Source organism: Crocuta crocuta, unplaced genomic scaffold, assembly GCF_008692635.1.
Source record: "Crocuta crocuta isolate KB4526 unplaced genomic scaffold, BGI_CrCroc_1.0 scaffold223, whole genome shotgun sequence".
Taxonomy (NCBI): Eukaryota; Metazoa; Chordata; class Mammalia; order Carnivora; family Hyaenidae; genus Crocuta; species Crocuta crocuta.
The window spans coordinates 2,116,773-2,133,447 of NW_027529426.1; the positions used below are offsets into that span (position 1 = coordinate 2,116,773).

Below are 16,675 nucleotides of genomic sequence, written 5' to 3' on the forward strand. Positions count from 1 at the left end.
TACATGTTTTGTGCATTACTTGTGATAAAGTACTCTGCTAACGTCATGCAAAGTGTAAACATCCACATTATCAAAATATTTAATAAAACATGCAGGTGGTTAATCAAAATATTGAGCTTAATCTGTACATTTTCAAAACTTTTTACTGTTTAGTTTTTTTTCTATTTTTTTTTCTTTTTTTAATATTTTTTTTCCTGTAAGACAGCAAACACCTCCACGAGAAGTCTTGGTGACTTGTAAGTGACTTCATCTCTTCAATGTACTGCATCCATAATTCATCACTGACTATGTGCAACAGCTTTGCATTTTATAAGGCACAATTTTTTAATGAAATGATGTATAAATTTCAATCTAACAACAGCTCATCCAAATGACAAAATGGTCAAAATACCTCCAGTGGCTGAGGAAATTTCTGCACTTACATGAAACCCGCATGCAGAGAACAGTCTAGCATGTAAATAAATAATTGCTAGCCATACTCAATAAGACACAGAAAAAAATTATTGCTTACACAACAGAAAAACATCTACTTGATCTCCTTTTATGACTACATTAACCTATTAGGAGTATATCCATAGTCTACATTCACAAAATGTCATCTTCACTTATTTGCCATCATTTTAAGGCAGAATAAATAGTTCCCCTTTCCCCAGTCTTAAAGAACACAGCCTGGAGATCTAAAACGTGATGCTTTTTAGTAACTTGATTCCTTTCTTGGCCAGCTGAAACTTATCACACGGGGCAAAAAATAAACCAGCTCTCCGCAAGAGTTCCTTTCGAAATGTCTCCATGAGCAAGGTCCCGAGTTCTTGATAGAAAAGAGAGTTGGTGATGAAGGAAGATGGAAGGGAGGGGACGTCCATCGCAGTGGGTGGGGCACAGTGTGAACTGTAGGTTCTTGCTGATCACACGTCAGTGGCTTATCACAACCTATGTCACTGGATTCTATCAGGAGGGACTTAATGCCTTTCTTTAGACACCTGTGCTTCAGGCCCTCAAGGAGAACTTGCAGGCCAGGGTGAGCAGTGGTCACACCGAATGACAGACTGATCTTGACGAGAGCTTCCATATGCCTCCCATTGAGTCCCTTATTCAATCTACAGCCTGAAGAGAAGCAGGCAACGAAGCTCTCATAGCCATCACTGGCCCACCACTCTTTTGAAGATTAAACTTCCTCACAGATTTTGGTAATGACTTTGGAAATTATGACTGAAATATTTCCCTATGGTTTCTTCCTACCCTTGGGCAATGTCCCAGAGTGTGTGTCTAGCCGATATCGCAAGGGTTCTCTTTATTTGACGACCAGCCTATATTAATGACATAACTTCCGAAGCGCACAGAATCTAACACTAACGGTGCAATAATTTATTGGTATGACTTCTGCCTCAAAAGGTAAGTAACAAATGTTTCAGGATTACAGTATATATTGTCAGACTAGCGTCTCTGCGTTAAAAACAGTGATAGCTCAGAGCTATATGATGTCATTTTTAGTTTCTGAAATGCATGAATCGTATGCTTCTTAGAAGAGCACATATCTCAAATTGGCATGTCTTGCACTTTCTGCAGCTCGATTCTGTAAACATGAAGTGTTTGATTCCTAGAAATACTAAAACAAAACAGGTTTATTGTATCATCGATCTCATTAATTCTCAGTGAAGAGAATAAACGCATTTGAAAGCATAAGCCTGTGGGCCCAGGCTGAGACCTTTTTGTGAACTACAGGATCATTACCATTCAGTATTCTTTCTGTATATTCTGTGCAAATGCAAAACCAAAACAAAATCAAAATCAAAACCAAAACAAAAACCGGGAAGAACACAATCACTGTGCTACAAAAGAACAGATACCACCTTTTAGAAGAGCCTTTCAGAAATTAGATAAATGCTGAGAAGCCCCTGCACTTGCGATTTTGTTAAATGGTTGCCAGGGACACTCTCAATAAAGAAACGGTGAGTAATCTGGAAGCTTGAAAACCACGTCACAATGTTGTGGGCTGGCCAGCACCTGTGACAAAGAACACAGAGTAACGTTTGGTTAAAGGACTCAACGCTTCTTGCCTCAGAACATTTAGACATTAGTAATGACCTATGCCCAAATCTCTTCTCCCTAGGAGGGGAAACTTGCCTCACTCTGACACTCAAAGTGTGGCCCAAGGAAAAGTAGTATTGGTATCACCTGAGCTTGTGAGAAATGCACTTCTTTAAAAAAATTTTTTTTTAAATGTTTTATTTATTTTTGAGAGAGAGAGAGAGAGACACACACACACACACACATACAGCGTGAGCAGCGGAAGGTCAGAGAGAGAGGGAGATACAGGATCCGAAGCAGGCTCCAGGCTCTGAGCTAGCTGTCAGCACAGAGCCTGACACAGGGCTCGAAACCACGAACCGAACCGTGAGATCATGACCTGACCTGAAGGCGGACGCTTAACCGACTGAGCCACCCAGGCACCCCAAGAAAAGCACTTCTTTTTTTTTTTTTTTTAATTTTTTTTTTTATTTCTAGGAGAGAGAGAGAGACAGAGCGGAGCAGGGGAGGGTCAGAGAGAGAGGGAGACACAGACTCTGAAATAGGCTCCAGGCTCCGAGCTGGCAGTCAGCACAGAGCCCGACGCGGGGCCCGAACCCACGAACCACGAGATCATGACCTAAGCGAAAGTCGGCTGCCCAACTGACTAAGCCACCCAGGCGCCCCAGGAAAAGCACTTCTTGAGTGTCATCCCAGAACTTAACAGGGAGCGCTGTCAAGTTTGGTTGAAATCCTAAATCAGATGATCTTCACCTAGTTTTCTTCACTGCCTTCTGGGGCAAATAAGCAATAATAACACAATCTCTCTTTTCGGTTCCTTTAGGTTTTGGTTTCTCTAAGAATACACTGCAACATCTGTGACATCTGACCTACATATCCACTCCTATAAACAGATTGCTAGATTTAGTAAATAAACATACAGAATGCCCAATAAAAATTGAATTTCAGGTAAACAACAAATAAATATTGTTTTGCTATAAGTATATCCCATGTGATATTTGAGAGAAATTTGTGCTAAATCCTGACCATGCAATATTTGGGACGTACACATACTAAGAAAAAGATCATTGTTTATCTGAAATTCAAATTTAATAGGGCAGAAACAATTCAACAGGGCATCTTACATTTTGTCTGGCAACTCCATCTAGAAGGATGGTTGGGGTTCTATATTTCCTGCTGAAACCTTCACAAAGTTTCTCCCTCATGTTAGGCACCAGAGGTGTAATGAGGCCATCGTGACACTGGAAAAGACTCCGGGGATTTTGCTTTGAATGCATTTCACCAGAGTGAATGATGGAACAGACCCAGAGACACAGTCATCCAACACCCAAACACAAATGGCACAAGTTAACCACGTGATGGCTTGATTTGTGACAGGTAATTTGTTTTGCACTTCCATTCCCATTTACATATGAACTTAAAAACTGTTTACATTGCTTTTAGGAATTGCATTTTAATATGCTGTTATGCTATTTTTTCCCCTCCAAGAGAAAAATTTCATTTAAATGTGACTAGTTACTTGAAGAAAATAGGATTATATATTCAGGTTTTATTATTCCGCACAATGAAATTATTTTGTTTCACTTAGAATGCCTATGATGTAAACCAGCTCTCACATCTACCCATCTCCCCTATTTGCAACTCAGATCAAAATCAAATAAAAAAGAAAGAAAAATGATTTTTAGCCATTTCTTTGCATTCTGACTCTTTTTATTGCATCTGGGATATACTCGACCAATTCAAGTGTATTTATACTTCTCAAGCCAGTTATTAGGTCCTCCACTATTCATCTTAAGCTACATTTTTCTTCTTCTGACACCAAGAAAGAAATAAGTGCTATTTTCAGATATGCTGGTCATTGTCTCTGTCATGTGCTAAGTAAAGTTTAGCCCCAAATAATATTAATATTTATCTGGAAAAATAAACATGAGAGAAGAGTTAGGAAAAATTGGAAAGCATAATTGGAGAGAAAGTGGCCATTATGACTCAATATTAAAACATATTATGAAGCTACAATAATTAAAACTATTCAATACTAGAAAATAAATAAGTTAATAAGACCTAATAAAACATCCAGAAATAGATCCAAATATTTATGGGAACTTTGTTTATGAGAAAGCTGGCATTTCAAATTAGTGAGAACAAAAGAGATTATTAAATCATCTTTGCACGACTGCTAGCTGGGAAAAAAAGTAAGGCTGGATATCTATTTCATTTCTTATCCCAAAATACATTTCTGATGATCACATACTGATATGTAAAAAAGAAAATAAAGAACAATTCTAGGAGAAATCTCAGCTAAATCCTTGGAGTGGTGAAAGTTCTAAGTAGGAAGCAAAACCCAGAATTCAAAAACTAAACAAATCAACAGACAAATAAAGATATGTAATTTACTTTCACTTAATTACCTTAAGTGAAATCTTTTCTATGAAAAAAAGTTCACCAAGTGGAAAGACCAATGACAACTGCAATAAGCAGCAAATATAAAATAAAGGGACAATTTCTTTCAACAATTTTTTTAATGTTTATTTGTTTTTGAGAGAGAGAGAGAGAGAGGGCGGGGGAGGGGCAGAGAGAGTGAGGGAGACACAGAATCTGAAGCAGGCTCCAGGCTCTGAGCTGTCAGCACAGAGCCTGACACGGGGCTGTAACTCACAAACTGTGAGATCATGACCTGAGCCGAAGGTGGATGCTCAACTGACTGAGCCATCCAGGAGCCCTAAAAATTTCTTTAATATACAAAGAACTCATTCAAATCAAGTGTCCATAGAACAGTGAACAAAAGGTAGAGAAGAAAGATAACTTTAAAGCAAAAAAGAAATATAAGCGGTCAATAAACACAAAGAGATGCTTAAATTCACTTAAAGACATACAGATCAAAGCAATGAGGTTTTCTTTTCCTAACATAACAGAGTGGAAATTTAAAAAGTTTGATGATATCCAGAACTGACACAGCATGGAGAGAGAAAGAGGTTCTTCCTCTTTTTTCAGGGAAAATGCCCTTTTCTGGAAGATTAGACAAGTTGTCTGAAAAATTTAAAAGCACATGACAGTTAGCGGTCCCACGGCCCAGAATCTAACCTACAGATAGGCTTTCAATGGTTCATGAAGACTTATGTACATGGGTGTTCATTGGAGTCTTTAAAAAATATTTAAAAACTGGAAACAACCAAAGCATCCATTCGTGGAGAATTAGTTTTAAATTATGCTAAGTCCTACAATGGGATGATATTCAGGAGCTAAAAAGCCTTTGAAAAGAATGAGGAGAAACAATATATTATATGAAAAAACTGCCCTAATATATCATTAAGTTAAAAACAAGAGCAACAAAATGAACAGAGCACTTGACTATGTGATTAGCTTTGTGAAAATACGCATGGAGGCAGATGCATCACACACACATGCATCTGTGTGTGCGTGTGTGTGTACACATATACATGTATGCTCTGCCCCTCTCACAGCGGTTAATTTTGGAGACTTTCACTTTAACTCGGTATCTTTTTCAACAACCCAATTTTCTAACCTTGTGCCATTTATAGTTTTACTTATTCGTTTGAACGTCTATAGAACTTATCTAGGCAGGGAAGTAATGAGCCTTCTTGCTTTCTTCTTAGCACCCAAATAAATAAAATCCTAGGAAAATATTGGTTACAAATATAAAATAAACAAAAAAATCGTTTTAGTCTACCTCCAATCACTTTTTAATTTTTCACCTTACCAGACTATTATAACTTATCTTATAGACTATTTCAACTCCATGGTTCTTGTCTTTATTTGGAATTAAAAGCAGTTAAGGCCCTTTTCATTTATATACACAAGAAAACAATTGCTGGCCTAGGTCCAAAAACCTTGTTTCCAAAAGAAATGACAATGAGTCACCCAATGTCTCAATCAAAATAAAAATCTGGATGAAAACAGGTCACTGTCACCCAGAGGTGGGTTCAGGTTTGTTCTCTGCTGACATCCTTCAAGCACTTTAAATTATGAAAGAAATTCATTATTTATGATGTTTAAAATCTGGCTCAACAGTCCTTCAACCTAATAGTGCCCTCTTCTGGTTCTATGATTCACATTCATCTGGTTCACTGAGGTTGAGAAAAATTTATGGACCTTATGGAAGGTGATAGGAAAAATCACTTTGGGATCTGGGAGGAAAGGGTTTAGGTCTCCATTCTAATGTCTAAAACCAAAACAAACAAAGATGCAGTTTAAATAAATATATTTAATTACTGTATATTATACATGTATATATACTTAATGGATTATATACAGTATACTGTTTTTTTGTTGATCATTTTATGGATGTTAGCTTTTTTTTACTATTTATATCATATTTTATATGCATAATACATACTATAAAATTAAAGTCAACATATATTATATAAGTGATATATTATATAAAATTACTTTCTCTAGGGGCACCTGGGTGGCTTAGTCAGTTACGTGTCTGGCTTTTGATTTCACCTCAGGTCATGATTTCACGGTTCGTGGGTTCAAGCCCCATGTCAGACCCTGTGCTGAAGGTATGGAACTTGCTTGGGATTCTCTCTCTCTCCCTCTCTCTCTGACCCTCCCCTCTCTCTCTCTCTCTCTCTCTCTCTCTCTCTCTCTCAAAAATAAATAAATAAATACACATTTTTTAAAAAGTTTAAAATTAGTATCTGTCTATAGTATGTGGTATAAACAGTTTGAGGGAAGCAGCTCAAAGTTGGAACTGTTTCGGCTTTAAGTTGGAACCACTTGGGATGGATCCAATTCTTATTTCCCATTATTTTATTAAAATAGGAATATACTTCTCTGACTTTAGTAAGTCTATAGCAATAAAACAACTTAATTTCAATTTTACTCTTAAAAGCTTCAGGCTAGAAGATTTAGAGACCTATTAAAAAAGACCAAAAATGTCCCTTTACTTACTTTGTAAAATGCTAAAAGTTTCTTGCATTTCAAACTCCATGTCTTCACTCCCATTTTCTTTTAAAGGTAGAATTTCTAACTGAATTTGCTAGCAGTCTCCTGCTATCTAGGTTGCCCAGAAGGACTATACTTAGGATGGAGAAGAGGATTCAGAGGCGAGCCACTGGGTATCTGCAGAATTTTCTGAACAGTAGCTGGGCAACAGCACCCTCTGGTGCCCTCAAAACCAACCCAAACCCTCTATGGTTTTAGACCAGACATGATCAGAGGGCAGGCTGCTGAAGGGAGCCTCAGGGCAGCACGGATTTGTTAAGCTCTGCTTGTGTACTAAGGTATTTTGGAGGAGGGTGGGGCAGGGATTCATAGAGAAGTAGAACCCATCATTTTGTCTATAAAGGAGCTTTCGATTTAGTTGGGAACAGGACCAGACCATGTCATGAAACTCCTGAGTGCAAGGCATGTAGACATTGAGGAGTTGGTGTTTGGACTGATGAACACTGGCGATCCACTGTTCACATTTAAACCATCCCAAATGCTGCTGGTCTTCTAAAGCTATGCCTCAACAAATGAAGAGTGTTTCACAGACTTTGTATCTTTCTTCTCTCTCACCCAAATCTCTATGGTGAGCTCAAGCAAGGTCTCCACTTGGTCTACGGTTTTTACCTGTCCATGTATCTATTAATGGATAAAAAGATTTTCTCTGGGTAAAAAGAATTTGGCCACACGGTAACAGTAACTTCCAGTAGGAAACAAAAGGTAAGTAGAGATTATTTCATTACTGTTTCTTTTACCTATATGCTAATAAATCTTACCGTCAGGTAGGTATGTCAATCAATGAGGAGGCTGTATTCCCAAACTGGGTCCTGTTAGAGGCATGTGATCACACTCACTCATTTTGAGGTATCCTTCCCCCACACCCTTGTACTTACTTCTGGATCGCATGTAGCAATCATTACAGTTTAGAAGACCATTTCGAATCCTAACATCCGTCCCGCTTACTGTGTCTCCAAGCTGTCCTTTACAAATTCCACACTGTAGGGCAGAAAGAACAGAGTTATAAGGTGTACAAGAAATCATTTCTTTATAATGCTTAGCTGTGATTCACACAAATGTGCAACAATCATTTGCACAACCTCCACATTTGTTGTGTTAGATGCTGTGCTATGAGCTGACTTACAGCAACAACACACTTTTAGCATTTTATCCTAACTCCTTGCATTTTACAGAGAGGGACACTGGCTCATAGACTCACTGACTTGTTCAAGGTTGTAAAGCTGGTAGGTGGCATCAGGTTGATCCCAAATCAAGGTGGAACATCTCAATTCAGATGACACAACCACTTCAAACCGATGAACTGACAATCTGTGGCCAATGGGTTATCACTTGAAACTTGTCTGTGAATAATCTTTAAATGCTTTCCAGAATTGTTGGTGAGTTCTACCAGATCAGAATTACTAGGAAACAGCTTTCCCACTTTACATTTCCACATTAAAAGCAGTAACACCCAGAGTCACAAATCCCCTGGGAATGGAACACTTAGCAAAGTCAGCCTGAGTGCAGGAAGAGGCTGGGGCTGAACTGCACGGGTTGGGGCAGAGAAAGTGGTAATGGGGGTTGGTTCAAAGGCCAGCCTCTTGAGGGGTATTGGGGTGGGCTTTTAAGATGCAGCTCATGGGAAGAGGACCCTGGACTCATGCTCTGAGGTCACCAGGGGCAGAGGAACGGTTCATCCAAATTATGTGATAAGCTCCATCGACTTTGCAGGAGTTAGAGAACAAAACTAAGAGGTGATGTGTCTTAAACATCAGATCAGTTCCAGGAAGTGAATCATTAGAGAGAATGAAGGCCTGACAGCTAAGAAGGCAAGTCTCCTGTCTCTTGAGAAACTGCAAAGACTCTCTGCCATCTGGATTATTTCAAGTTCAGGGAAGGTCTCTGAGAGCAAACTGGGGTTGGAACATGTTATCTTGGCATTATCATGACATTTTAAAAAGCATATTCTTCAGCCTCAAAATACTGTGGGACAATTTAGAATATACATTGTCTAGCTTCATTTTACAATGAGAATATTGATAAATCGAATCTAATTAAGTATTCATATTGTGTTTTGCCTATAAGTTTTACTTTTCAGTAATTACTGCTAGATTATTAAACAATATCAGTAATTCACTCACTTTCTCTGAGCTCATAGGTAAAGTGGGAGTTATCTAAAACCCATTCAAGTTTACTTTATAGCTGAAGAAGCTACCAACAAAGAAACAGGAAAGAAAGCACATTAGATTAATGAAGGGAAAGAAATGACTCTTGTTTGGAGTTTGAGGGGTTAGCTTCAAAATTAGATATTAGCTCTGACTGTGTCCATGAGTGGAAAAAAAAGAAAAAAAAAAGGAAATGCCGATACAATCCAACATGTAAATTTTGTAATAAATGAACTAGAAGCGGTTAGCTCACCTCCTTTTAGCAGGGCGTCTGGGACCAGAACCTAGGCTTCCTCATTTTCAGTTTACTTATCCCTTCATTCATTGAAAACTACTTATTGACACCATCTCTGCCAGGTTCAGAGAAAATCGTGGTGAGCTGGACAGACATGGTCCCTCATGGAGCTGACAGTTTATTTGAGGAGATGATAATGAAACAAAAGGTGAGAGACAAGGACCATGGCAGGCTCTATAAGGACCTATAACCCAGGCAACTGACTTAGTCCAGTGGGCAGGGTGGCTTCTCAGAAGGGGCGATATTCAATCTGCCATTACAGGCACATTCCTTCGGAGACCTACAATTCTGCAACTAGCTATTAACCATCCAATTGACAGAACATCTTCCACGAAGTCAAAGACAAAAACCCTTTGAGGTTAAGTCACAAGCAGCAAAGATGTTATATCCCAAACAAACCCACGTGACCTTCACAGATTCAGAGGCACCACTGTCCTGCCAGGGGTCTTTCTCTGCTTCCTGCTGGAGTAGGTGCTCTTTAGCAACAAAAATGGTTTTGTAAAGACATTGAGCAAATTGGTTTTGCTGCCTCTAGCCCGATATCCCAGAGGGATGTGCGAGAGGAGCGTTTCATCCTGAAGGATGGGCTCCGCGAACAACACTTCCGGCTTGAACAACACTTCCGTACGACCTAGAGGGCCTGGCCTTACAGGCAAAGCCTGTCAGAAGGTCCAGGAGGTAACTTCTCAGCACAGAATGATGCCAGAAGACATCACGGGGCTGCACTTAGAGAGAAGAGTGGTGCTTACGTACCCGAAAGCACTGGATGTGGAAATAGAGCTGGAGGGTCTCAATGATCATCGCGGCTCCTTTACCCAAAGGAAGCCCACAGGATGAGCACAGCTTTTTCCCGCTGATAGACCTAGGTTTCAAAATGTACGTAATAATAAAATGTTCATTTAGAATAGTTGGTCAAACGCACAAACATGTAGCCTCATGCAAAAAAAAAACAACAACACAACATGGATTTTTTAAATGTTTGTATCATTAATGAAATGGCAATTACTGAACTGATAATGAGCAGGAATTAAGCATTAGAGATAAGTTGCAAACAACTGCTAGACTAAATATAAGAAGGTTCCACTGTGGTATGGAATTTGGTGTGTGTGTGTGTGTTTCAGTTATTTGTTTTAAGAAGTTTATGTTGTTTCTATTCAACCACAATGATTAAATGCTTCGAAATGACTCAATGTGTTTATCGTAGGTTTTCTTCAGTCTGAAAAGGTAAACAAATTTAGCTCCACTAAGGTTTCAACGTTGCTTTAAAATTTTCTGTAATTGGCTCACTGGACCACTAGGGCATTTGTTTTTATTTATTAAGAAAAAAAAGTTAGGGGGCTCCTGGGTGGCTCAGTCAGTTAGGCGTCAGACTTCAGCACAGGTCATGATCTCCCTGTTTGTGGATTCAAGCTCCACATTGGGTTCTGGGCTGACAGCTCAGAGGCTGGAGCCTGCTTTGCATTCTGTGTCTCCTTTACTGTCTCTCTGTCCCTTCTTGGTTGGCTCTCTGCCTCTCTCAAAAGCAAACATTAAAAAATTAAAAAAGAAAAAGAAATGTTGCTGCTGTTTAAAAATAGAGAGGCAACTGTGACACATCCCGATAGGCACCAGGCAGACACGAGACGTACTCTCTGCTCCGTCACCAAGTTCTGTGATCTGGTGTAAAGAACTCACTTTGGGTTTCCTTTCCCCTTTTAAAGCGAGAGGCTTGGATTTATCTACCCACCACCTCTTTCAGTGCAAACACTCTGTGACTCCATGATCTGGGCACTTGGTGTGTCTCTGTGCTGCGAGCAGCTGGAGGGCACGGGCTGTGTCTCCCCCATCTCTGTTACCCACAGGTCCCGGTACAGGGCCCACCACCGGCCTGGAACCAGACCCCAGAGACTGTGACACCCGGTGACCCCACAGACTGTGACCCCACATACTGTGACACTAGATGGCTGTCCTCTAAGGTAGCTTTCCCACAACTAAGATCAGATCGCAACGATGCCTACTGTCTGGAAAGCTCTTGGAATTACACAAGAAATTTAAAAATCTGCAACTTCATTCCAAAGCAAACAGGGTACAGAGGAACTGAAGAAATAGAAAGGAAGACAAGAGAAAAGAGGAAGAGTTGTTCCAAGCAAACTCTATTTATTAGGATTTCCCTCCTATCCGGTAGTTAAATGAAATTTCCAAATCAAAGAAAACATCTGAGTACTCAGCGATTTGTCTCTCCCGTGAATGGGAACTCAGGCAGCTTTTAAGAATATCATGGGGCCCAATTAATGTCCAGAAGCAATCATGAGGGAGCTTGAGTGGGGTAGAGAGAAGGATGAAGTTTCGCAGCTAGCCCCCGCCCGGTTCACTGTAAGAGCCATCAGCAGACCCTGCCTAGCAGGACCGGGCCAACTTGGAGGGAAGGCGCCGGCTGAGGAGCCCAGCAATTGTCTAGTGGATTTTATTATTAGATTGCAGGTCTGCACAATGTAATTAAAGCCCTATGGCCAAAGCCGTGCCAACATCATACACTTGGCCTTTTCTATCATGGGCTGAGAAAATCTGCAGGCGGATGGCGACTGTGTTCTTTCCTCTTGCCCGTGTGTGTGTGTGTGTGTGTGTGTGTGTGTGTGTGTGTGTGTAGCAAGAGAGGTAGATGGACACATCTCTTAAAATCATCAGGCAGGCACTAATTTGGTTGAAATCATGCTCTGCAGGCTCTAGGCAAAACCAAGCAGCCTCAGAAAGGCTTTCCAACCTCTTGTACCTGTTGGGTGACTGGCCAGGAGGGGTGGGAGAACATGGGGACAAGTGCCCAGCCGGGTAGTTCTCTCGAGGGCTTTTCCTGTAACATGGTAAAGGAGCCAAAAATTACGAGAAATAAAGAGAAGCCCACCCCACGAGAAAAAATATTTTAGGTTAAAACAAAACAAAACTTCACTCCCTTGACAACCAAATAAAATACAACAGAGTGTCCTAGTGGTGATTTTTTTTATAAAGAACAAAAAAATAGTAATTCCATCTAGCAAAGACCATACACGTATTGGCTGCATAACTTCAAAACCAGGCCAGCACTGTGGAACAGGAAAGACAAAATATCTTTCTAATCTTTATTTTTTTGCCAGGTACTTGCTAGTTAAAATTGCACGCTGAGGGCTGCCTGGGTGGCTCAGTCGATTAAGTGTCTGACTTTGGCTCTGGTCATGATCTCGTGGTTTGTGGCCGAGCGCCGCATTGGGTTCTGTGCTGACAGCTCAGAGCCCGGAGCCTGTTTCAGATTCTGTGGCTCCCTCTCTCTCTGCCTCTCCCTGCTTGTGCTCTGTTTCTGTCTCAAAAAAAAAAAAAAACAAAAAAAACCAAAAAAACCCACAAAACTATAAAACAATTAAAAAATATTTTAATAGTTTTTATTTATTTTTGAGACAGAGAAAGACAGAGCATGAGTGGGAGTGGAGCAGAGAGAGGGAGCCATAGAATCTGAAACAGGCTCCAGGCTCTGAGCTGTCAGCACAGAACCCGATGCGGTGCTCGAACCCATGAACCGCGAGATCATGACCTGAGCCGAAGTTGGACACTTAACCGACTGAGCCACCCAGGCGCCCCTATAAAAAATTTTTAAAAAATTGCATGTTGAATTAGATATAAAAATTATGGATGCACTGGGAGGGGAGGGATGAGTAGGGATACAGGGAAAAGCTCTGAAAGGAGCCCAGAAATAAGGGGTGGAGCTTAGTGGAGGTAATTTTCCGGAAGGTGGCTTCTACCCCCACCAATAAATTCACCATGGGTACCCATGTGATCAAGAGTGATGTTCAAAACATTTAATAACTGCTATGTCATGAACTTCTGCACGGCAGAATGGCCTCCAGTCAGAAGCTACCGCAGTGTTTTTATAGGTGCTCTTGCCTGCAATTAAGCGTCTCTCTGTGGTGGCACATGAGCCTTGTCTGGGCTCTTGCTTTTATTTTTATTATTATTATTTTTAAAAATTTTAGTGTGTTCTTTTTAAGTAAATGTTTACTTATTTATTTTGAGGGAGAGGATGAGTGGGGGAGAGGGAGAAAGAGAAAGAGAGAGAGAGAGAACCCCAAGCAGGCTCCATGCTGTCAGCACAAAGCCCGACTCAGGGCCAGATTCCACAAAACATGAGATCAGGACCTGAGCTGAAATTCAGAGTCAGAAGCTTAACCGACTGAGCCACCCAAGTACCTCTGGGTTCTTCCTTTTAAAAGTTAATTTCAGGGCACCTCGGTGGCTCAGTGGGTTGAGTGTCTGACTATGGCTCTGGTCATGATCTCACAGTTCATGGGTTCGAGCCCCACGTTGGGCTCTGTGNTTCATGCTCTGTCTCTCTTTGTCTCTCAAAAATAAATAAATGTAAAAAAAAAATTAAAAGTTAATTTCATTTGGGACACCTGGGTGGCTCAGGGGGGTGAATGTCTGACTTCGGCTCAGGTCATGATCTTATAGCTCGTGAGTTTGAGCCCCCTGTTGGCTCTGTGCTGACAGCTCAGAGCCTGGAGCCTGCTTCAGATTCCGTGTCTCCTCTCTCTCTGCCCCTCCTGTGCTTGCTCTGTCTCTCTCTCTCTCAAAAATAATAAACATTGAAAAAATTAAAAAATTAATAAAAGTTAACTTCATTTGTAAATGGGGTGCCTGGGTGGCTCAGTTGGTTGAGCGTTCAATTTTGGCTCAGGTCAGGATCCTGTAATTTGTGGGTTCGAGCCCAGCATTGGGCTCTGTGCTGACAGTGTGGAGCCTGCTGGGGATTTTGTCTCTCTCTCTCTCTCTCTCTCTCTCTCTCCCACTCACCCCCACTTTCTCTCTCTCTCAAAAATAAATATTTTTTCAAAAGTTAATTTCATTTGTAAAGAAAGGGACAGAACACAGGAAAGAAGGAAGAAAAGAGAAACTCCAGCACAGAAGTGAACGGAGCATGAGTCTGTCTGTCTTCAAACTATTTGCAGAAAAACTCCCTGAGCCCCTGCCACTCAAATTTCCCTCCTCAGTGATAGTGTGTCTTCTCCAGAGTATCAGCTTTTCATGTAATTCCCTAAAGTATAAGTACATTGCCTCTAAAAAAGGTTGAAAATCACACAGGAATCAGGAACAATAATGATCACTTCTTTGGGATTTGACCTTCTATTGATTTTGAGTGTTGCTGGGACATATAGAAACAAAATTGGATAGATATAAGAGAAAAGGAGAAATGGGTCAAATGCTACATTGAAAGAAAAAGTGTAACATGAAAACTAAGGTAAAAAGGTGAACTTCTAAAACAAGTCATCACCACCACCATCATCATCACCATCACCGTCATTTGGCATCACCACCACCACCAACTGCACTATACAGCTGTACATTTGCTATCTGCCAGGCAACAAACCCTATGAGGCAGGTACTAATATTATTCTCATTTTACACATGAGGAAACTGAAGCAGAGAAAGATTGAGTCACTTGCTCAAAGTCTTCTGCAGGCAAGTGGCAGAGTTAAAATTGGACTCTGGTGGTGGTCTGGTTCTAGGTAGAGTCTAGTTTTAAGAACTGATTATAAGAACTTCTACTCCAAATATGATCTTATCATGGAACTATGGCTTCATTTTGACACCTTTTACCACTTAACCAGCCAAGTCCTTTGGACGAGCCTCAAAGTCCTCATCTGTAAAATGGAAACCATAACCCAGTGAAGTTATTGGAAGAGTTAGGTGAACTAATGTACATAAAACGAGGGGAGATATGTAAACCCTTCAACATAGTGCCTATTATATATTGAAATGCTTCAAAAATGATAGGAACTATTCTTACTGTAAAATAATACAGCGTTGTACAAAATGAGAATATAACCTGGGGTAGTTACTTAATGGGAGAACATGTAAATGAGTGAAAAACTTTCATTTTTTCCTTGAAAGAACATTTGTCAACAGGTTATGAGACGATTTAACTCACTTAAATAAATTGCTAATGCAACAGGCCTGCAAATTCTTCCCAGTGTTTAGATTTGTGGGTTAAAAACAATTTGCTCTGACAAATTGATAAAAATTAGAGTGAATATTTACTTGCCAAGAAGACTGTCTCAAACATCCATAAATACTTGTTATCTGGTCACTCAAAGTCAATGCAGAGAAGCACAAAAATGCTGCTGACATCTTGCCATCTCACACAATTTTTCCTGTTCTTTGTCAATAAGTTAAGAAAGAACAAACAAAAGGAGTTCCACATGCATCTTATTTGGCTACTCACTTCCGCCTTTCACTCGGAGACTCCATCTGATGGTTCATGCTTTTATCCAAAGGGAGGGTTTTTGGCTTCACATCTTCTAAAATGTGCATTGGTGGGTTTGATACCTGTTGATTCTGGGATGGATCTGAGGCCAAGTAAAGAACATACACTTAGTGTTCAATAAGGTCACCCCTGTGCTCTGTATGTCACCTTTCTTTAATGTGCTAATGCCTGCCATGGTCTTAACAGGGAGTTCATATAGACTATGGGCCCGCTCTGGTGGGAGTCTATTCACTGTGCCGTTTAGCATAAGCTACGGGAGACGCTTGCGGCCAGCAGACGTCGTACCTGTCTGAACCATGCTATGGGGCTTACAATAATTTAATCACTGGGGTTAAAGACCCTTCTTACCCTGAGCTAGCTGTGGGCTCATCCCACAGTGTAGGGCTCCAGTTTCTGTATCCAGCTGACGGTCCTGATGGATTCCTTTTGATACAGGACTCTTAGTATGAGCCATGGCTCCTTGAGTTAGGCTGTTAAGATAAACCAGCATATTTCAGAACAGAAATGAAAGCAACCGAAGTAAACATATCCTATCCCTTAGGGCATGGAAGTACCAGTTACAATATGAAAACGGAAATGGGACTAACTAAATGTTTATTTATTCTTTTCATTTTAAGCCAGATTTAAAGTGGACCTAAGATACTGGAAAATGCTACACATTTTCGTGATTCCTGTTTCATAAACTTGGAAACCATTATTTCTGATGTCTTCCCCACCTCCCTGTCTATAAAGCTCTTCTGCCAATAATGTCAAGGGATGCCAGGGCTAACCGGACTCTCTCAGACTGTCATGAGAGAGGACTTATTGTAGAAATCACTTGGGCCACACAGGATTTGGGCAGCCCGGGCTAATTCACTGGCCTTACAGTGCCTTCTTTATGCAAAGGAAGGAGAGATGGAGGAGGTTTAAAAAGGTTTCTGGGAAAGACAAGTTTTGGGAGATAACAGGGAGTGTCGGGAGAACCAGTGAAAATCC

At 40.5% G+C, this 16,675-nt stretch overlaps 1 protein-coding gene across 8 annotated transcripts in view; it reads right to left on the reverse strand.

The window, feature by feature from the left end:
• Window positions 1-299: 299 nt before the first annotated feature.
• LIMCH1 (LIM and calponin homology domains 1) overlaps window positions 300-16,675 on the reverse strand; it is a 323,338-nt gene continuing 306,962 nt past the window's right edge. For 4 of the 8 annotated variants that reach the window (XM_077758881.1, XM_077758880.1, XM_077758879.1 and 1 more), the window contains 6 exons: window positions 16,049-16,170; window positions 15,659-15,782; window positions 12,185-12,262; window positions 10,189-10,297; window positions 7,872-7,974; window positions 300-2,004 (listed from right to left, as the gene is read on the reverse strand). In XM_077758881.1, coding sequence (XP_077615007.1) covers window positions 1,979-2,004; window positions 7,872-7,974; window positions 10,189-10,297; window positions 12,185-12,262; window positions 15,659-15,782; window positions 16,049-16,170 — 562 coding nt within the window. In that variant the 3' untranslated portion in view covers window positions 300-1,978. The remainder of the gene's footprint in view (window positions 2,005-7,871; window positions 7,975-10,188; window positions 10,298-12,184; window positions 12,263-15,658; window positions 15,783-16,048; window positions 16,171-16,675) is intronic. The other 4 variants (XM_077758883.1, XM_077758882.1, XM_077758885.1 and 1 more) reach the window with 1 other exon arrangement.